Here is a 23,468-nt window from a genome sequence, read left to right on the forward strand (position 1 = left end):
GAGAGAGAGAGAGAGAGAGAGAGAGAGAGAGAGAGAGAGAGAGAGAGAATTTATGTACGTTTTGTATAATCAGTTGAATTCCTGACGCCTCGAGACTTTTGGCGTCCAAGGACCGGCTCCTCGGCTTCGCGCCGTAATACTCATCCTTCTTCCCGCTCTTGATCCATCGAAAATACGAAGACATCTCGAAGAATGTGCTGGACCGATCAGTCGTCGCCTTTATAAGCACGTCGCCGAGCGCGTCATAACCGCACGATCAAAGTCGCGACATTTTGCGTCAGTCGCAGTGCCGCCTCGTTCTCTTACTCGTCAATTGACACTCGGACAGTTCAGAAGGAGTAATTGCCTAATTACGGAAACGTGCGGCGCGCAAAAGATTCGCGTCTGCGAAAAATGAACTGCCTCCTTCTCCGCGATATTGCTACTAACACGGGTACGTTCGTGTGGAATTCGATCGATCAACGGAAGCCCGCTCTTTTCCGTCGCTGATAACGCTCCGCTTCTGTGTGTAAAATTCGACGAATGCGAGATAATTAATGCAAATGCCGCGGCCACGACGCAACATACGGCAATAGACGCGTCGTACCGCGTTGTCTGTGCGATAAACAAAAGCGATTACCAATACAACGACATGCGGCCCATATGCCACAGGTGCAGCGCGTATTCGCGTCGACGACAGCGCGTCACATCGCGTCACGAATCGTCAACAACGGTACTCATTTCCTACGATCCCTCGAATCTCCCGATCCCCTCGATGAACACGTGTTCACCGCTGATTCACCGCGGCTCCAAGCCGCCGATTAATTGACTGGCGGAATCGCGGTAATGTGCACGAGAGCACCGGTGGCGATTGGATTCTACGTGGAATCTCACTAGAATGCAACGCGACAATCCCCTTGGTAAAACCCGTGTCTATCGTGGCGATCGCGCGTGCACGTTATCGCATCTGAAAGGCACAAACAGTCCCGGTTTTTCCATTGCAAATTTCGTATTGTCGGTAACCCGACGTGACACTACATGTCTTCTGTTGTAACTCACGTCGAGAGAGTCGAAGCGTCTAAGTCGCAGCGGAAGCGAAGAACGCGGCGAGTCCTTCAAGTGCGATCTCACGTAGAGACTGCCGGGAATCTACTTCAGTAATTGGCCGAATGCAATATGTTTCGATACGTGATTTTGCGAGAAAAAAGAAATTCCACACGATCGCAAGCGCCCGTGGAGAGTTATGCGTATCGCGAGAACTCAGAAATTTCTCTGGAGGAAGTGTAACGAATCTTCAATCTTCTCACTTGCTGACAAGAGAATCTCCAAAGAAATTCTTCCGAAAGGCTCGGTCCTTCGCGTCGCAATTTTTCCTTACGATCGCTCCAGTAAAAATTCACCCGTAGCCTCCGATTGACTTCAGAAATTTCCGCCAAGAGATTTCTTCGCGAGACTTTCGCGGATCTTCAGTCTTCCTTGACGAAAGAATCTCCGAGGAAATCCTCCCGAAAGAATCCCGATCTTACGATTTTACTTCGCGATCGCTCCAATCAAGGAAAACCGCTCTCGATCGACCTCGCAAATTCCCGACAATTTGCACAAATCTGCCAGTAATGCGAGCGCGTGTACACACAAAAACACACACACACACCCACTCACTCATATACTTTCTCGATCGCGAAAGTAAAAAGTGCGATTGCTTTTTTACGTGTTCGGTGTCACGAGTGCGGCGTGTCACTGAGTGAAAAACGTGTCTCCTTTCCGTCCGACGCACACACGCGCATACACGTGCTACCTCCTCCACCCACCTACCGCGGCGGCTGTCGGTGCACGACTGTGGTGGTGCTCGTCGCGTATTCTTTCGTAAATACCCGTGGCACCTGCTCACGACTGATCCTACCACGTGCAGAACATCACGAATTTAACCGTATACAAACCGAACGAGCGGACGAGCGGATTACGAAGGCGCCGAGTCATCCTTGCCGTGTACGCGCACGTAAACACACACCTTTCTCGCTTGCAATAATTATTTAAGCGTATCGGATACTCGCGGATAATACGCAACGTGTACGCGGGGCCTAACGTTACATACGTTTCGTCGCTTGAGCAAGGCAAAAAAAAAAAAAGTATCGCTATTGCGTAAAGCGCGTCCATACCAGCCGAATCGGAAGGCGAAACGAGTTTTAACGTTAACAAATGAAGCGCGCGACCAAAGAACGACGAACAGTCGGGTCAGGGTCGGTAGGTATTTGCGCGAGGTACGCTGGTGTTTTCGTGAATACGCTTCATGAAAAATGCGTACAAAAATACAGTGACATCGATCGTAAACAAGCGCGCGCGCGCGTGTTTGGTCGAAAGTAAGAAGATTAATTCGCGGCATGGATATCGCTGATTATAAATTATGATTCCTCGCTCGTAACGTTACGTCATTGTTCCGTTGAGAGTATTAAGATCACATGTGAACATTTCCCGAGAGCTCCCTTCAAAAATCAAAATCGGATTTTAGCGGCAAGCTGCTAATCAGCCTGACGTCATTGACGTCCTGTGTAAAATTCAATGACTAACTCGATTATCGGGCAAATTTTCGACGCAGTTGATTTTTCCCTCCAATTCAACCGAGTGTAAAACACATATCGATAGTGTGTTGAAGAAAAATATCAATTTGGTCAAGCTATTTGTTTCGCGTGTCAACACTTTGACGGCCGCATTTGTCGCGGAAAGTTCTCGTTTGCTCCATCAACAGGTTCATCAAAAGCTCGCTTAGTCTGTATTCAAAGAAACTTTAAAATAAATCCGAACAATCCTTCCATTTTCACAAATGATAATTATATAAATCTGCATGCATAATCGCGATTTATTTCCGATAATATTATAATTATAAGGATGAGTCAATAAATACTGTCGCCTTGAACACCTTTGAAGTAAACATCTTTAAAAAAACGAAGATGACCTTAAGATCTTCGGAGTTACTTCCTAGAAAAAAAAACATTATCTAATCATAAGAAAAGCTTTCTTTCTAAGAAGAATAACTTCCAAAATGTGAAGATCAACTTTGTTTCTTTCTTTGAAACTATTATAAGATAGCAATAGCTATTTATCCTGTATACTGTTATAATCGAGAAATATTTATTTATAAGGCGGTAAAATATCGCCGACAAAATAAAGTCACGTGATAGCGGCCGTCAAAATGTTAAATTGCAAATATTGCTGAAAATCATAATGCCAGTTCGCGCACAAAATCCTCCTGGTAATTGTCAGTCAGTGATCAAAAATACAATCTACTTTGAAGCACCAGCGATATGATCTTCGCATATTTGTCAGCGTCGCGTCTGTTATTTTTTTTCTATTAAATGCACGTATTTGCACATGAGCCGTTGTATCGCTGTTGTATCGCATTATCATTTATCATGTGGGCTTGACAAGCTGATATCTGCCCATCCATCAACTGAGAATTGCAAAGTGAGAAATGGTAGGAAACGCTTTTGCCTACTCTTCTCCACAGACAGCGCAACGATAAGAGAGATATCTATCTTGGCCAAAGTTGGATTCTCGAGACGCTATCGATGACAAGACTGGATTACCAATCCGCCTTCTCCTTTTTCAACGCGATCCTCATACGATCTTATAATGCACATTTGACGAATTTAACTTATAAGTACGACCATTTTCCCGACGTGTTCTTCACGTTTACGACTACTGCAAGGGTGTTTACTTACTGCTTTTCGCTTGTCCTCCGCACTCAAGGCACTGTGGCTCCTGTGCCTAATGAGATCCATGACTTTGCTCACAGGATTCCTGCTGCTTTCGGATCCAGCTCTGGGCCGGCCGCTCTGGTAATCCTTACTATCTTTTTGTTCCTTCTGACTTTCCTTGTGATGCTCCTTTTCTATATGTACATCCACCGACGAGCTCCCATGTGATCCTCTGTGCAAGGAATGCTGAGAAATATCAACCCAAGATTAGTATATTTTTATGAATTATATCGAGCAATTATATTTTTACATACATATGTATACAACGTAAAAGTAAAGTCACGTTCTTTTTCCAATTTCTAGCGATATTGTGGTTAAACTCGCTGTATTAGATTCATGCCAAATGTTTGTCGCGTGCTTCTCAAGTAAAATAGAAAATACGAAATTATCTAATTTTGGAAGATTAATAATTTTTTTTTTCAAATAGACAATATGGACTCGATATTTTGTAGACATCTAACAAGAACTTCTTATTTTCCTTTTAATAACCAAATTTCCTACGAAAATTTAAAGAAAAATGAAAAATCTCTCGCGTCAACCTAACAGGCTTCAAATATTTTACTTCGAGATTTTCTTTTATCTTACCTGAACGGCACTTTTCATATTAGCTATAATACTGGGTTTTCTCTTGCTAGCGTCCGACTTGCTCCTCGGTCTAAAAGCGTCAAAGAGCGCCGGTTTCCTAGTAGGGCTGGCAGTGTCATCGGCACCGCCGCCGCTTCTTCTACGTTCCGCGCTATTACTGCGACTGTTACTGCGACTGGTTGAACCGGACCGAGTGCCGGAAGCCTTTCGGCCGCCCTTGCCGGAACTCGACGAGCTCGACGGTTCTGCTGGCTGCGGAAGAGGCGTCGATTTTCCAGAACTGGGTGCGCTACCATAGGACGATTTTCTGATGGTCTTCGAGTGTGAACCCCACGTATCTGCAATTGCAATGATCTCAGCATTTATACAGACGCGTCTCTCTTAGTTCAGGTCAAAAGATACAAATTAACGAGCAGTTGGCTCGTAGCAATTATACGATATGCGTATTCTAATTTAACGTAAATATCGTTTTACTCGTTGTATTTTATCATATTTACTTCAACAAGTGCAATAACAACTACATTGAGAACAAAAAGAGCGCTAAAATCAATGGGACTTTGCTTGAACGAACAAAATTTGTTCGAGCAAACGTTTAGTCGATTGAACAAATTACACAGTTGCTGCGATGAATCGCCAATTGACTCAATGATTGCGATTTGGTCAGCAACTATATCAACGCACAACGTGTTGTTAGACACAATATTTCTTTGGACGACGGTAATTTGTCGATTCCATTTCTCTTTTTCAGCGAATATATGTATACAATATTGCCGATTATACACTCACCTGCCCGTGGTCTATGCCCTTGAGAACCATGGTTCGAATTATCCGCATCTTCTGTGACAATCGTCGGAAGCGGTTGCGAGCCAAGTTCCTGGAAAATCAACGAATATGTCTATTACTTTCGGGATAATCCATTGTGTATGTGTGTATATGTTAATGTGAAATCTTTAGGATCCGTGACTTCTAGGAAGCCTGATGGCTTCGAATCGTTCAACTTATCGTAATCCGTGAACCTAAGACACAAGCGACGCACAAACGGCGATTAGATATCACTGTTTAATCGCACGATATAGCCGATAGCGTTATATATTTATATTTATTTTTACTCATGCATCCTTATTTACGTGTGCTTTTCATACCTCAATCCGAGCTCAATGCGACATATCCGAACGCGAAGGCGCTCGCGACATCAGTTTAACATTAAAAATTAATAATACCATATTGGATAAGAAAATTGATAACAAGGCCACATCTGATCATGCCAATTACATAATGGTGAATGTATTTCTGGATTTCTTCTAACGTGACTCTATCTGGAGAATGTCCAACAGCGTTTATGAACGTTCCACTTTGTTCGCGGTTTCCAACATTTTCTTAACATTTCGTTCCTTAACATTTTTGTCAGTTATACCTATTCTTATTTTGTTATTCAGCCTGCCTAGAACCATGCGTGGCAGATTATGCGTGTCGACAGCAATATATCTGTCATAAGAACGACGAACTTTATCATCATTATTCGAGCTTCGATTGCTTGCGAGAAACACATTTGCTAAATATAACTATGATTAATAATTTTTAATCTACAAAAAATTACTGTATCTTTCAGATTCTCCGATTCAATGAAAATAAAGCGAATTACTATTTTATCTATACGGAAAAAGAATTATACAGCAAAAATGCATTAAGGGGGAAAAATATTTTATGAAAAATATTTATTCGTAGTACTAATAATATGTTTACTTATATCAATAGAAAATATTTTTTAAATGAATAATATTTTTTAATGAAATAAAAAGCATTTTTCAAATAAGAAAATATACATTTTCTTGAAATCTTAATTTTTCATAAAAGCAATTGTTTATTCTATTTAAATAAAAAAATTTAGATTTAAATAAATATTATATATATTATATTAGTATTCACATACACACACACTGAATAAATGTTTTTCTTATTTCTTAGATATTTTTTTTCTCAGTATGATTACAGAATTTTGTATTTGAGAAACATACATCATCATTCTGTTCTAATTTATTATCTTTTCGTTTCACATGTCCTGTATTTATATCTTAGGAATTCTCTGATATGTATTATTACAAAAATTTACAATGTTCTTTAGCAAAATTCATTATGCTTCTTAGCAAAATAAAACGTGCACAAGTCCATTCTTCTGCACTACTAAAAAATTGGAAAGAAAGAGAAAATATCTATTATCTGCAATTGGGACCGTAAATTTTGCAAGCAATTCTGAACAGATCAACCAGATCTCATCAGACACATTTCCCCACTCTAATTTGTCGTCTCCAGCGAGTTTCATTTTAAGATAGAAGCTGATCGGAACACCATTCAGTTTCATTCATAAAACGAGTAACGCAACAGTACTTTGTAAAGATGACTACATTCATCAATATCGCGACGTGTAAATTGCGAGTGCGCCTAACGACGGGTCGCGAATCGAGCATAATCGCGAGAAATAACAAATTGTTACGTAAGGCATTGTTAATAGGCGCCCCGTGGTCGGCTCGTTATGCGCATTCATGTGAATTCCCGTGGAGCACAATGGAAGATGGGATCGAAGAAGGGTGCGACAGGACGGCGACCTTCCGAAAGGTTCTCATCCTGGCACGCTCTCGTTTTTTCTTCGTCAACTTTCCTCCCACCTTCTCCACCTCGTCTGATTTTTTTTTTGCCAACATCCGCCGTGTGACATCGGTATGATATCGCAGCGCGAAATGCGTCGCGAAAAAATGCGAATCCCACGAAATGGGATACTCGATGATACCTTATAGGTTCCATGATACTCCGGACAGCGATCCAGATACGGCACCAGTGAGTACTTCCGTACTCTTCCGAGGGACACCGACATCTTCAGTCTCTCCTTCTCTTTTCTCCGTTCACCGTTCAACTTAAGATAACGCGGCTGTCGAACATTCACGCCGCGAGTGCCGTGCCATTGAGACTCTAATGCCGAATAACACCCGAGTTAGTATCGCGGTATCACGGCCACAATCGTCCTGAATGTCTACGACTCATTATCGATAACAATTTCGTATGTTCGTCATTGGTCACTTCGGCAATAATATTTTTATCGCCGGACTACGTTCGTCGCGATAAACTCGAGGAGATATATTTCCCGCTGAGCTTTCGTCACACTTTTATTTCAGACGACGATCACATACTGTAGATAGTGCACTCCTACGTTGAACGCTCTTCGGGGGACGATCTTCATGCAATTTAATCCGCGCTCCTCGCACATCGAGCGTGATAATGCCGTTCGGCAAAGTAATCGAGGCGCAAAGAACTATCGTGACGTTCGCGCACGTTGCAATTCGCGACGTCTCATTGAGGTAGCTTCGAGACGCGAGGTCTCGCAATACGAAAGCCACGCGTCCATCAATATATCAGTGTCAACTGACGGCAACGTGGACGACGGTGGCGAGCGTTGCAGAATCGCGTCTCGGCGATTACTGACGCTGCCATATCGATAACGATATTCCTTGGACAATTGTCATAACGTCGTTATCGCCCGGCTATCGAGATAATTCCGCGCATCTGTGCCGAGAGAAAGAAAGAGAGAGAGAGAGAGAGAGAGAGAGAGAGAGACACGCTTCTTATCACATTTCAATTGAATGGATTGTTTTATTGCTTGTTGCGAAGTCCTATCATTAGTCTCGCCGTTTATAGTTTTACGACGAAACGCGGAAGGAGCGTTAGTTTATCGATAGCGTTGACATTTCTTTCGCATCACGTGTCCCTCGATGCGTAGTATCGAACAGTAGGTTGCAAAACAGTTCGAACAATGAAGGAGTTGGCAGTTTACCAAAGTTTATCAAATTGAGAATCATTAATCACAAACTTTTGCCTGATAATTGTATTATTAATTATTATTATTATCTAGCAATAAATTAATTAAAATTAGTGCAAAAAATTAATTGAAAATAAATTAGTATTATTATTAGTTACTATTATTTGCTATTATTTAATGTTCTTAATTGTGTTGCACTGATTAACAGTCATTTTGTGCCGGAGTCAAAAGTCACCTATTCTTACTAATTTTGATGCTAAATGCTAAATTAAAAAATATAGCGAGCAAAATGTTTCGTTGGTAACAGTTCTTAAGATGCGTGACAATGGATCTTATATATTTTCCTTCAAAATTAATGTTATCTTTATAGTTGACAAATCTTTGCAAAAAATATGCTATGTTAAAATCAACATTTTCATGGTGAGACCACTCTGTTAGACTCATTTCATATTGTGAAAATTGTTTTATTGCCCTGTCAGGGTGTGATTTAGTGACAGGTTGCTTGTTGTAAATCGCTTTAGTTTAGCTGGTAACTTAAAAAGAGGTGATATCTTATCTGAAATGTTTTTTTTTTCTTAACGTTATGCTCTAACCATTGTTAATATCATTGTTTTACAAGTAGAATCGCAACATGTCATGCAAGTGTGTTAATAAAAGTGATTACTTATATTATATTAGTGGCGAATTTACTTTGTAAATTGTTAACTCGTTGACTTGTAAAGCATATGAATTATATTTCAGATGTAAAGTAAAAGTAGGTGATAAGATTTGAGCCTCTGATATTTGTTGTAAAACTTGTACACATATATCGATTTTGCAATAATGGTTACACAAAGGTAAATATTGAGCTACGCTATTCTCAAAAACTGTTACGAACTAAATATTCTTACTGTTATTTTTTTTGTTCAGGGAGTTCGAATTATGTGAAAAATATACTAAAAGTAGTAGATGCAAACAAACAGTTAAAAATTCTTGCTCACTGTTAATTATATTATTATTGCGTAAGTCTATCGGTAATTACTCAATTTTGGTAGTTTGACGAGTTCTCACGTTCATTGTGCCTGAATTGTTTTGCAACTCACTCTCTTTTTCTCTTCCTTTGCGTACACAATTCTCAGATCTGATGTTATACTCTTTCCTCGCTATCGCGGAAAGTCTCCAGCGGAATTAAATCTTTTTCTCCTTCACTTAATCGCGTCGAGCGCGTTGCAATGTCGAATGACTAAGCTGTCCTCCGAGAAAACGAAGCCTGGAGCTTACGCTCGAATGACGGCGCGTGAGTAGTGGACACGCAATTATGCGAGGGAAATAGTAACACTGAATTAACGCGCGTACGCTCGCGTCAGTGAAAATCTCGCGATCACGCAAAAACGAACGATTGCTATGGGATATGTATAAGTTGGAATTTCGCGCGCTTCACCCGATTAATATCAATAATTAAGTAGATTCACTTCTTATCAATTGCCACGCTTAATAACTCGCTCAGGCGACTACTTTAGATAACGATCTCGCATCGGCAATAACGCGATGATTCCATAAATTGGACCTGGCGATCCGCGACGTGTCGATTTCATTATTTAAAATGCGCGGCATATACAGGATGTCCCACACTCTCCTTCTCACATTAAGTGGGGATGTAGAACGGGTTGAGATGAACATAAAAGTTCTATATCGTTTTGCGATATTCGCAATAATAGTCGAGATATTAATTAAAAAAGATTGGTGAATGATCACGCGTGATATGATAGATGAATTGCAGTGGCGTTGTCTGCCGTTGTATACATTAAGTCAAACTGAACAAAAAAGTCCTCTACCATTTTGCAAATAACCACATAGATTTTTAGATATTAAAGAAAATTGTCACATATATGATTATGTCTCATAATGCACAAATTTTCTTTAAATTAATATCTAAAAATCTATGAGGTCATTTACAATATAATAAAGGACTTTTTTATTCAGTTTGACTTAATGTATAAATATACAACGGTAGACGGCGCCACTGCAGCTCATCTACCATATCGCGCGTGACCAATCTTTTTTAATTAATATCTCGACTATTATTGCGAAAATCGCAAAACGGTATAGGACTTTTATGTTCACCTCAACCCGTTCTATATTCCCATTTAATGTGAGAAGGAGAGTGTGGGACATCCTGCATAAACGCGTTTGTTCAATTTGCGCCACGGTCGTTCGCGAGAGTTTAAGAGAGTAGAGGACAGAAAATGCAATTAATAATTCATTAATTGTGCGACGCGCAAATATGCACAATTTCTGCAGATCTTGTTAATTGATCACGAGAAATTTTCGGATTATTAAAGCGAACGAATATAGTCGAGACGTAAATTAAAATATTTGGAATATTAAGCCGCGCGCGGGCGTCGCCAGAGAATATTTGATGAATTAATTTCCTCTCTAAAAATACATATTTTTCACGCGGCCGCGTTGCGACGGAAAAACAACTGTCTCGTTACCTGCCAACGGCAATGGAAACTTGGACGATACGTGTAACGCGTTGTAAAATTAGCAACGGATGATAAGCAGGTCTCTGCCCTTTCCGCGCACTTCGGCGACATGTATGAAAATTAAAACTAGATCGTGACGTCAGGAAATTATTATGACTGTCACGTTTGGATTAAAGCGGTCTCACCAACATTGTGCAACGCGAAATAATTGTCGTTCTTAAGCCACTTTATAATCCGATTAAATTATGGGACATTTTGTCTCGCTCTGCCATTATAACAAAATTCAACAAATCGAATAGAATGCGAAGAGAGGGATCATGAGTAAGTATCAAATTTATTCAAAATACTTTCTAAATCTTGATGTGTTTAGCACTTTAGTCAAGAATTGAATTAAATTAAGACAAAAATTCGATTTACTTGTTATATGGAGCCGAACAAATTTCTTTTAAATTAAGTTTTACAATATTCTTGTAAAGAGAATAAATGCTTCTTTTGAGTATATGACAATAAGGTTTTCTAAAATTTGTGTGATGAGAATATTTTGAAACTGTTATCAAGAAAATTTTCTTTCTTGAAGATAACTATGATTGCGAAGGAAGGGGAATAAACCGAGTAATCATATTTCTTAATATTTTTGTGTGTGTGATTCACTCTATACAAGCGGAAAATTACTCGAATTCGAGTGACTCGATTGTCATTCTACTTTCCGAGTCAGATTTCACTCTGAAACATTTCATGAAGATGCAATGTGCACAGCTACGAATGGAAATGATGAAACGACAAAGACGTGGAGCGATTTTTAAGAAGACAGGAAACAACATCGCAACTTCAACTGGAGCCGTTGCGTTTTGCTTCGCTGTCATATCGCGTTCTAATATATCCCATATGTGCCACGACGACGACGTCGACGACACACCCGACGTGTACTCGATAGACACGTCAAAATATTCGTCACAAGAACACCGCCCGCGGCATCGCGATTCCTCTTTCGAGCGAATCGATAGAGCTTAAAGGAAGCCTTGTACCACTTCGCCTTACCCTTTCCGCGTTAGACGTTAAATCGCTACGACGAGATATCTAGGGCAGAAACGACGCGATATTTAAAGAGAGAAGAAAAAAAAAACACGCGCACAGAAGACACGTAGAGTAGAAAAAAGAGAAGCGTGCGCGCTCCAGACCTCTCTCCCTCTCTCTCATTGTCGTTTCGACGATGACGAGCATCGGGAATCAACAAACGTGGCGAGGACCATTCGTGCCTAGCGCGGGAATAATCGAAGACTCGCGATCCCTATCGCGTTCGTATCGTTTCGCGAATCAACGCTCGCTATTAATCGACGCGCAGAACGCGTACAATGTAACGAACAACGGCACGAAAAATTGCGCGATTCTCCGGCGCGAGGTGTAACCGCGCAATAATGGAAATAATCGTTTCTTGCGTGGGAAAACCCGCGACATTACTCGCGATTCCGGAGCCTCGATCGACGCGACAGCACTTTCGTGAGTTGCATGTCGCGGCGAATTTCGTCCAGCCCGACGCTAAAACGAGCTGCGTCGCTAAGTTGATCAGACGAGCGTGTATAAGCGGTTACTCTGAATTCTTTAGCGCGATTGAAATGCCGTAGAGACGACCCTCCCCCCACCCCGCGATATGCCGCTCGCGAGGATCGATTCTGGGACACGCGAATGCTGCTACTTAACGTTGCGCGCGACAGTTCTGCAAACTCGTTCGCGCCAAACGGTCGAGGCGTTGCCGCGGCGATTAAATACGAATGCACGGTATACAAGCGACGATATATGTCACTACTGAAAATAGTACTCCATTTAACATTTGTGCTCGGAAAAAGGAAAATTGGTTAAACTGATATGACGACGAGGCAACTAAATGCATTTTAGGAAGACAGGGGACCAAATTTCTGGTTCTTGTCGGAATCCAAATTCGGTTATTAACCCTTTTGCTACGAATTTTATTTTTAAAAGATACATTTTCTCTTTTACTTTCACTTCATTAAATACATTAACGTAATGTAGCTTCAACGAAACAACTAAAAAGTTTTGTTTGGCGTCAAAGGGATACGGCCGGGACGTTGACATCCCACTGGAGTTTTTATGAAGGTATATTAGTCCCAACGGTAATAAAAGTGGAGTGGTAGCTGATGTGTTTTGAATGCCAAAAAGCTGTTTATTCAATTGAATAAACAGCTGAAGGTTATCATTAATGGTGGAGAAGACGTATGCTCCGTTGATAACGAAAAGATTAAGAACCGGAAATTCTATTTGCTCTAATTAAAATACACTTGGTTGTGTCATCGTTACATTAATTTGGCCGACCTCTTTTTTCTTTGTATATATTTTTCTTTCATTTAGATATCAATGTTCGCAACGCAAAGATTCACCAATAACAATGTTGAGACGTAGCAAAAAAAGATAATTACGTAGTACATTTTTCTTCTTTCTTTCGTTCTTTTTCTCTCTTTTCTCCAAAGATAACGTATATTTCACGAGATGCGAAAGGTTATCGTTTGTACGAGAAGAGGCTGTTAGCTGACCCGAGTCTCGGACATTGAGATCGTCAAGGTGATCCGCCCTTTTCAGGAGAAAAAAGAGAAGGAGGAGAAGAAGAAGAGGAAGAGGAGGAGAAAGGAGAAGAAGATAAAGCTCTCGAGTTCCTTGCGGCCAATTCATCCTACCTTTCTTTCGCGAAGCATGCACTGTCACGATGATCGCGCTTAACATCGGTCATTAACCTTCCGTTGTTTACGGAAGTTGCACGCTACCCACGAGCCTCCTCTTCACGATCGCGATCTTATATTGCCTTTCACAGTACTGCAACGTGCAAGGAGATCCCGACGAGGATACGTTCGCGAAGATACAGTGATCGGTGTTGCCTTCTAAACTGCGTCTCGAGTTTTGCGATCGCAGTTGGACACATTGGCGTAAGAATACTTATCTGGACGTGTATTGTTAATTTACACAAAAAACCAATTTGGATCAATTTGAAATCGCCATGACAAGTGTATCATCGACGGATTGATGGTGTTTTAATATGTAACACGTTAAACATGGTCGCCGGCGGAGCAAACAACATGTTTTCAATGTTTCTGCTACATCACGACTAAACGAATAAACGTGACGCGAACCGAGAGAGTAAAAAAGACTGCGACAATCGGTTGTTCTCGCAAATGAACGGCGGGATTACTCGTACGATCCGTCTTTCGCAAGACTACACGCTGTGATCTGGCGATAAACAAATTTGTGAGGCCGTCCTCCCTCCCCTCTCTCTCTCTCTCTCTCTCTCTCTCTCTCTCTCTCTCTCCTCGCGGCAATTAGTCAATTAGCGCAATTATAGACGAGCCGACTGGGACGTCGACGTCGACATTAAACGCCGACGCGACGCCGACGCGACGCGGCGATATGTACATGTCATTAGCTCATCGATCCTTAAAAGGATGACGCACGACGGAAATCTATTAGATTGGGCAACGACTCGTTCTCCTCTTAATAAAGATTCCCCCTCCGAAAAAAAGAGGCAACTAAACCTACGATACGGTCCAACGCGGTTAAACAATATTTAACGCGCGAGAATCAGGAGACGCGGCTGCGTTCCGCACCAGACATACCCAGCAATTCGTAATATATCACGCATAAATATATCACGAATTCATGAGAGCAATGCAAACAAAAAACTACGAAATATTCCTTATCAGAATGAGAACAGAGATTCCTTGTTGATAAGGAAAAAGGTAGGAAAGAGAAGAAAAATCGACTATGCACAAATGAGCGATAGGATTCGCAAGTTTTTCACAAAAGTGAGAGAAAAACGGCAAATGGGAGTGCGAATATTAAATTATGAGAGGACAAACGATGTCTGACAGTATCAACGCACGCACCGAATATTTATCTAGATTCGTAGCTTACGCGAGTGAATCAACCTTCCACATCAGATACTTTACTCAACGAATTATTAATATTAATTAATGCCCCATTCCTAGCAAATTATTGTAATTGCGCACTTTATTCTCTATTCTCTTTACGAGAATATTCTCTCTTTATTTAATATTGATTTGGAATGTCGCGAGAGAAATACTGCTTCAACCACGAACTGTTTCGCAAGAATTTTCATTGGCGATTCGATTGTCGGCCATTTCAGTCAAAAAACAAAGGATGCCTTCGAGAATGCGCGACCGAAAATATTTTTGCGATCAAATGAAAGTATCTCACTCACCCGGCGTTTCCTCTCCTGCACGAAGTCGATCCGGCGCACCCACACCTCCTCCGTGGAGTCGTAGTCGAGAGTGCTGCTGCTACTCGCCTGGCTCTTCATCTCAATCAAGCTACTGTCGAAGAATCTCTTATCAAGATGAGGACTCGGCAACGGACTGGTCCTCGAGAAAGTCATGCTGGTGGAATAGGTCGGAGGATCGGTAGCGGGGAAGGTCATGCCCGGACCGGTGGTGTGCCTTCTTCTCAGGGGAGGCTTCGTCGCGGAAGTCGGCGACGTCACTGTCGACGTAGTGAATCTGCCAGAGGATGTTGCTGTCGACGTGGACGTCGCGACAGTCGTTGTTGCGGAGGTTGTGTTCGTCGAAGACGCTGTCGTCACTGTCATCGTGGATGACGGTGACGGTGGTTTCACTTCCGAGACGCTGGATGTTGGCATAGACTTCTCGTCGATCCTCTCCGAGCTGGAGTTCTCCGAGGACGACGGGCTCGAGGCTTTCGACGTCTTGGAGGACACGCTGTCGGCCTTGCTCTCGGCCTTCTCGGCGACCTGCGTCTTTGTCACGTCCTTCTTGTTGTCGACGCTCGGGCTATCGATGTTTCTCCCTGGAAAAGTCATCACGCGCATTTGCATTGCATTCCATTTTCGCGCGAAGAACGCGAGAAGCTTTCGTTATTCGACTTGGTTACATGCGCTGCGCTAAGCCAAGGTCGTGGAGCGACACAAAGGCGCGTCTGTGACCCCGTTGTGAACGTTGGAAAATTCGCGCCGACGCGAATGAGAGTTGCGCCGCTCAAGGTCTTTCTCTCCCGCGCGCGAGCGCTGTTCGAGCGAGCGTCGAAAGCGTTCGCTTTTATAGCAAGACGACGACGCGCGCCCGACGAAAGTCCCCCGTGCATGCAATCGTACTCTCTTAAAGCGAATCAGTAAAAATGTTTCCGACTGAATCAGTAAAAGGAGAGTATTTTACAGATAATCATTGCTGATTTTCTGCGAAAACACTCCCGTTTTACTGGTCCACCCTTATATCTCACTGATTTTGATCAGTGGCAAATCTCACCGCAAAATCCGCAGTACACAATTACAACATTAACTATGTTACGCCAAATCCAACTTTGTGGCGACGAGAATTGACGACCTGCATGTGATTTGCGCGCAATGACACACTGTTTGCGAATGTTTGCGAACTGCATCAGTGACAGGAACAGTCGCCACTGTTAACCGATCCAATCAGCGAGAGATTTTGCTGATTGCAGTGCTATACTTATAACTGAACCACCAGTCATGAATACGGCGTTTCAGTGGAGAACACATTGATTATACTTTAGAGAGTAACCAGCGAGCGTGAGACTATCAAGAAGATGGCAATTTACAATGGAAGATATGCGTGCGTGTCCAACGTATGGACATGATATTCTTCTCACGGTGACGCAACCTCGAGCGTGGAAGCCTTATCGCGCTTATATTCGATATTGATACGCTCGTGGCCACGTGTACCGCGACGGGACGACACGCGGGTGGTCGCGTGAGCACGTGTACGCTCGCCGATTCCAGGTACACGGGTACCGCGTCCTCTCGCGCGCGTACCTTCCGTTCCGAAGCAAAACGCGTCTATAAATACGCCTAAGCGATCGTTACCTAAGTGGAGTGACTTTTCGCGCCGCGCGTTGCCAAACGCACGCCGCGCTAATCTTAGCTCTCATTGGATGAGCTGCTCGTAATAGCCGAAATTTCGCAACCCTACGGCTTTCCTCGTAATTGTCCGCGCGGCGGCATTCGGCCCGGCGCGATTACGCGGGTTCGCGTGCGAGATGACGAAAAAGCGCGTTCCCCACCTTCCTCGGTCTCGTACTCGTCCTCCTCTCGGCACTCCGACAGCCTCCTACCCCAAGGATACGGGCTGTGTGTCTGGTTTCGCGACGGCAGTCTGTTGACGTGCGACAGAAAATAATGCTGGAAGAAACTGTCCACGCCGTCCGAGGCCTCGCCAGAGGACTGCAGCATGTCCTTGAGCGCAGCCAAGGAAGTGATGGTGTTGTAATTGATCGCCGAGACCAGATCGTCCTCGATGTCGCTGTCATCCGTGGTATCTTCGTTCTTGTTGTCCTTCGACTCCTCCTTCGTCTTTTCCGCTTGCGCCGTCGTCGTCGTCGTCGTCGTGGTCGTCGTCGTGTTCTCCGTCGGCTTGGACGGCTCGGTTTTGTCCTCCGAGCTCGTCTCAGACTCGTCGTCAGAGGTGCTGGTGGACGTGGTGTCGCTGGATGACTCTTCCTCTTTCTTCCCGGCGGCCCGCGTCTCCTCCTTGCGCTCCTCCTCGTCCACAAATGCCTTGCTCTTCTCGTCCTCCTCGTCGACCTCCTCGTCGTCGGCCGACGACATCGTCTTCAGCCCCTTCATCTTGCCCTCCGCGCTGATCTCCAGCTTGTCCGCATTTGCGTTCTTCTTTCGTGGGGTCTCCCGCTCGTCCTCCGCTTTCATCTTTCGCTCGACATTCTTTTGGCCGGTCGTGTCGTCATCCCGCTTCCTATTGTCGCTGTTCACGTCGCACTCGTCCGACTCGTTCTGCTTATCGCCGCCGGAACTCTCCATCGGGAAACCTGAAAGGGAATATCGAATTATCGCTCTCGCTGTTTTTCGACACGCTGAGTCGGATTCGCGAGAAAGAAAGACGATTTCGCGTTCATGCGAAATCGTCTCTCTCTCTCTCTCTCTCTCGCTGCTTCGTCGCTCTGGTTATCCGTGCACGTTTCGACGTATACTACCTATAGCGATAATGTGCATATAGCGCCACACGTATAGCGGCGCACGTATAGCGTGCGCATATATAGCGGAACGCGTGACTATAGCCGATTCGCGACGGTCACGAAATAGAGAGCGCGAACGTATTCGCCACTTACCGCAATGCGCCACTGAGACGCCTATACCCGTGAAACAATGTGTTCTCTCGCGATTCCCTTTTGGGCCTATACTCGACCATGGAGGAAAAAAAGAGAGGAACACGCATACACGATACGATCGAATGACAACAGCCGTGGATGCGGGGGAACAACGTGCCCCGCTACGAGAGCGCGAGCGTAACGGAGAATGAGACATGAGTCACGCAGCAGAGACATCGTGTATTGTATGCTACGTAGACGTAGGATCATAAGACGAAAAGGAATAGCGAAACGTTAAGCGATGAAACGCGAATCCCTGGCCGGCCGCCAGTTAGTCAAACTCCGCTTCGCGTCGCGAGTGCTTGTTTACCGCGTGCTAGCGCGTGACGTAAAACGCTATTCGGCGAGCTCGTGGACCGATCCGTGCCGGAGCTCCGACAGCCACGGCAGCCGAGAGCTCTGCCTCGGCGGGAGCTGCGCGAGAGCTAACACACGACGATGGAGCAAAGCCGAAAAAACACAGCTTTATCATCCATAAATTTCAATTTTAGTGCGAGAATCGCCAGCGAAGATAGTGAATAAAACGGAGTCCCAGATCAACCGCTTTCTTCCTTCTCGATTTTATGTACATCTCTCTCTAGTCCCGCGTTTCTCTCTGCACGTGCGCGTTACTCCTTCAGTTTTTCGGAATCTCATTCGAAAAGTGGCAGTCTTCTTTCGAAGCAACGGTAAAGATACTGTCACTCGAAATCGCAAGAGTGAATGTTTCACTCACGCTTAGAGCGGATTCTGACGCCATATGAGCGAATGTTTCGATTAGAATGAATATGTTCCTGTGACGATGAAGTATATCAGATTTATTTTTCAATCTCGAGTAAAGATATTACTCGATCATTCAGATTACAGAAGTCACATTATATGGATGGAAACTCACTTTAACTCGAGTGACTAATTTTTCACTTTGCATTTCGCATGAAATTTCGCTCGAAATTTCGCTCCAAGACATTTAGAAAGTACGCTTCGCGAAAAAGTCAGATCACATTGTATTCACTCTTCAATCTCGAGTGAAGATATTTTTACTCCGCCATTTAGATTAGAGAAATCACACTATATATGTATGGAAACTCACTTTAACTCGACTGACTAATTTTTCACTTTGCATTTCGCATGAAATTTCGCTCCAAGACATTTAGAGAGTACAAATCGCGAAAAAGTCAGATCACATCGTATTCACTCTTCAATCTCGAGTGAAGATATTTTCTCCGCTATTTAGATTAGAGAAATCACACTATATAACACATCGGTCAATAAGTCCCCGGTCTGACATATAGAGAGCGCCTCTAACACAAAAAGTGCAGCTTGGTTCGAAAGAACAGACCCTTTTAGGCATACTGTGAAATGTTTATGTCATTAGGATCATTATTGTGTGAGTTAGTGAAGCTTTAGTGACGCTACTTTTGTTATTTTCAGAACAATGGAAAAAAAAGAATTTCGTGTGCTCATTAAACACTGCTTTTTGATGGGAAAAAATACCGTTGAAGCAAAACAGTGGTTGGACAAACATTATGGCACCTCTGCCCCAGGCAAATCAACAATCATCGACTGGTATGCTGATTTTAAACGCGGCCGTACGGACACCGACGATGCACACCGCTCTGGTCGCCCAAATGAGGCAGTTGTTCCCGAAAAAATCAAGCAGGTCCATAAATTGGTTTTGTCCGACCGTAAGTTGAAGCTGGATGATATTGCTGACATCGTAAAGATATCCAAGGGAAGTGTTTTCACCATTTTACACGACCATTTGTCGATGCGGAAGCTATGTTCGAAGTGGGTGCCGCGTTTGCTCACTGTGGACCAAAAACAACAACGCGTCGATGATTCCGAGAGCTGTTTGGCCATGTTTCAGAAGGATCGGAAAGATTTTTTGCGTCGGTATGTGACCATGGATGAAACATGGATTCACCACTTCACACCCGAGTCGAATCGGCAGTCAGCTGAGTGGACTGCAGCCGGTGAAAGCCGCCCAAAGCGACCAAAAACTCAAACGTCGGCCGGCAAGGTTATGGCATCTGTATTTTGGGATGCCCATGGTATTCTTTTCGTTGACTACCTCGAAAAGGGTGGGCGCATCAATAGCGAATATTACATGGCACTACTGACGCGTTTGAAGGCCGAAATCGTCGCAAAACGACCTCAAATGAAGAAGAAAAAACCCATTTTTCACCAGGACAATGCACCGTGTCACAAGTCGATGGCAACGATGGTTAAATTGAACGAGTTGGGCTTCGAGCTGCTCCCGCACCAACCGTATTCGCCAGATTTGGCCCCCAGCGACTATTTCCTATTCGCTGAGCTCAAAAAAATGCTCGCCGGGAAAAAATTTCGATCGGATGAGGAGGTCATCGCCGAAACTGATGCGTATTTTGAGGGTCAGCCAAAATCGTTCTACAAAACCGGCATCGAACGTTTGGAAAGGCGTTGGACTGATTGTATTGCCTTAGAAGGAAACTATATTGATGAATAAATTCGAATTTTGATGTAACTCTTGTGTTTTCTTTGCTAGACCGGGGACTTATTGACCGATGTGTTATGTATGGAGACTCACTTTAACTCGACTAATTTTTCACTTTGCATTTCGCATGAAATTTCGCTCCAAGACATTTAGAGAGCACGCTTCGCGAAAAAGTCAGATCACATTGTATTCACTCTTCAATCTCGAGTGAAGATATTTTTACTCCGCCATTTAGATTAGAGAAATTACACTATATATGTATGGAGACTCACTTTAACTCGAGTGACTAATTTTTCACTTTGCATTTCGCATGAAATTTCGCTTCAAGACATTTAGAGAGCACGCTTCGCGAAAAAGTCAGATCACATTGTATTCACTCTTCAATCTCGAGTGAAGATATTTTCTCCGCCATTTAGATTAGAGAAATCACACTATATATGTATGGAGACTCACTTTAACTCGAGTGACTAATTTTTCACTTTGCATTTCGCATGAAATTTCGCTTCAAGACATTTAGAGAGCACGCTTCGCGAAAAAGTCAGATCACATTGTATTCACTCTTCAATCTCGAGTGAAGATATTTTCTCCGCCATTTAGATTAGAGAAATCACACTATATATGTATGGAGACTCACTTTAACTCGAGTGACTAATTTTTCACTTTGCATTTCGCATGAAATTTCGCTTCAAGACATTTAGAGAGCACGCTTCGCGAAAAAGTCAGATCACATTGTATTCACTCTTCAATCTCGAGTGAAGATATTTTCTCCGCCATTTAGATTAGAGAAATCACACTATATATGTATGGAGACTCACTTTAACTCGAGTGACTAATTTTTCACTTTGCATTTCGCATGAAATTTCGCTTCAAGACATTTAGAGAGCGTGCTTCGCGAAAAAGTCAGATCACATCGTATTCACTCTTTAATCTCGAGTGAAGATATTTTTACTCGGCCATTTAGATCAGAGAAATCACACTATATATGTATAGAAACTCACTTTAATTCGAGTGACTAATTTTTCACTTTGCATTTCGTATGAAATTTCGCTCCAAGACATTTAGAGAGTACGCTTCGCGAAAAAGTCAGATCACATCGTATTAACTCTTCAATCTCGAGTGAAGATATTTTTACTCCGTCATTTAGATTAGAGAAATCACATTATATATGTATGGAAACTCACTTTAACTCGACTGACTAATTTTTCACTTTGCATTTCGCATGAAATTTCGCTCCAAGACATTTAGAGAGTACGCTTCGCGAAAAAGTCAGATCACATCGTATTCACTCTTTAACCTTTAGACTGCTGGGAAAACCACTTTGTGGCTTTGCATAAATCTCAAAATTCTGCGCCATGTGTATGTTACTTATGTAAAAAAATTTTTGAGAAAAAAACCACTTTTTTAATGAAAAAATGCCGGCAGCCTAGAGATTAATCTCGAGTGAAGATATTTTTACTCGGCCATTTAGATTAGAGAAATCACACTATATATGTATGAAGACTCACTTTAATTCGAGTGACCAATTTTTCACTTTGCATTTCGCGTAAAATTTCGCTCCAAGACATTTAGAAAGCACGCAAAAAAGTCGCGTGTAAATCGGTGCGATATGCATATACATAGTTGAGCGCGACGCGTGAGCGATATATCGTGTTTCGGAAATTGACCTACAACTTTATATCGACGTCTTATCTGGAAAGCAACAAATTGACCGTCCTGTTTTATCGTGTATCGCGCGGCAAAATACCAATTACACGCGCAGGCATAAGGTACAAAAATGCATAATCCACTACCGGGATCGTTACGGTAACAATTACGTACGTACGTCACGTTGCATCCGTCCGATATGACGTAACTCACTGTTTCTCTCGCTCTCTTTTACTCTGACTGCGTCTCTCTTTTTCCGTAAAACCTGCTAACGATCGAATCACTTCTACTCGGTACACGACAGTAAGAGCGTGTACACTCGTCGGCAAAATTCGCCGGCATCGCGGCGCGTTTTAATTTTACACGGACACAACGGAGGATCTTGAGAAGCTCGTGTATTTTAATACGTGGCCGCGCCTATAATTATTTCATCGTACGGCTATTCTGCGTCCGTCGTGTTGAGTATCTTACTTTAATTATAACGCCGACGCGAGTTGGAGCGAGTAGCCACGAACAAAGGTGCTCGCTTTATTAATAACACGGCGAAAGGTGAGACAGAGAGAGAGAGAGAGAGAGTGAGAAAAACAAAGAAAAAACGAAACACTCATCGAGGAGACGCGAAATCGTTCTTCTTCACTCAGGATTCGATCAACAGGTGTTTCCAAATACGATCCGCGCCTCGGCGTCTCGGAGGCGACTTTCGCGAACGTTTGTACGCGGTAACGCACCTAAGGAGTTTACGAAGCGTTCACGCGTGCACGTCTTTTACGGGACACACGCGGTGTACCGGCACACCGTCGACGTTGAAAACAAACAGCTGATTCAAGACCATCGTACTCGGAGTCTTAGTGCCGCGCACCTCGCTGAATAATCGCGACCTGCTCCCGCGTTTACATCATTTTATTCGCACCGAGACACTTTCGAGATTCACCGCACCCGGCTGTACGCTAAATTGAACAGTTGCTTTTCATTATTTCTCTCTCGTTGCCGTAAAATAATGGATCACGCGCTGCGCGATGTTCGGGAAACTTTCGAAATTCCGAGAGCCGGGTATGTTCTAAATTTACTCGCGGAGAACGTTCAACGAGAGAAACTTTTCTGTTGAACAGCAAAATCGATCTCTACCCTGCGACTTGAGCGACGGAGGGAAGTGCGCACATTTTTCTTCGCTCGTCACTTTCGTCGCGATTATGCAAACGGAGAGCAAGGACAAGAGGCTGCAAAATATAGGTGCGGCTGCAATAAACGCACATGATCATTTATACTGGCTTGTAATAAACTGCGTGTGAAAATATGTCGGCGTTTCGCCTCATGACCCGACCGCTAAACAGTATGCCTTTAACATAATTATAGTCAATATTCAAAATTTATATATATACACAGTGTCTCACACTCTCCTCCGGGAATTTTGTGGGAACGTAGAACAGGTTGAGGTGAACATAAAAGTCCTATAGTATTTTGCTATATTCGCAATAATTATCGAGATATTAATTATAGAAAATTTGTGAATAATCATGCAGGATATGGTAAATAAATTATAATAGCGACTGCCATTGTGTACTTATACTTTAGGTCAAATTGAACAAAAAAATCCTCTACTATTTTGCAAATAATCACATAGATTTTCT

General features: G+C 43.0%; 1 protein-coding gene across 2 annotated transcripts in view; it reads right to left on the reverse strand.

Annotated features, from left to right (window-relative positions):
* LOC116845382 (dentin sialophosphoprotein) overlaps window positions 1-23,468 on the reverse strand; it is a 71,139-nt gene that overhangs the window by 38,950 nt on the left and 8,721 nt on the right. For both annotated transcript variants that reach the window (XM_032817970.1, XM_032817971.1), the window contains exons 2-6: window positions 16,644-17,405; window positions 14,812-15,413; window positions 5,103-5,190; window positions 4,317-4,654; window positions 3,696-3,917 (exon numbers count right to left, since the gene is read on the reverse strand). In XM_032817970.1, coding sequence (XP_032673861.1) covers window positions 3,696-3,917; window positions 4,317-4,654; window positions 5,103-5,190; window positions 14,812-15,413; window positions 16,644-17,397 — 2,004 coding nt within the window. In that variant the 5' untranslated portion in view covers window positions 17,398-17,405. The remainder of the gene's footprint in view (window positions 1-3,695; window positions 3,918-4,316; window positions 4,655-5,102; window positions 5,191-14,811; window positions 15,414-16,643; window positions 17,406-23,468) is intronic.

This window comes from Odontomachus brunneus, unplaced genomic scaffold (genome assembly GCF_010583005.1).
Source record: "Odontomachus brunneus isolate Ranch 3 - 2012 unplaced genomic scaffold, Obru_v1 Obru_scaffold_051, whole genome shotgun sequence".
NCBI classification, from domain to species: domain Eukaryota; kingdom Metazoa; phylum Arthropoda; class Insecta; order Hymenoptera; family Formicidae; genus Odontomachus; species Odontomachus brunneus.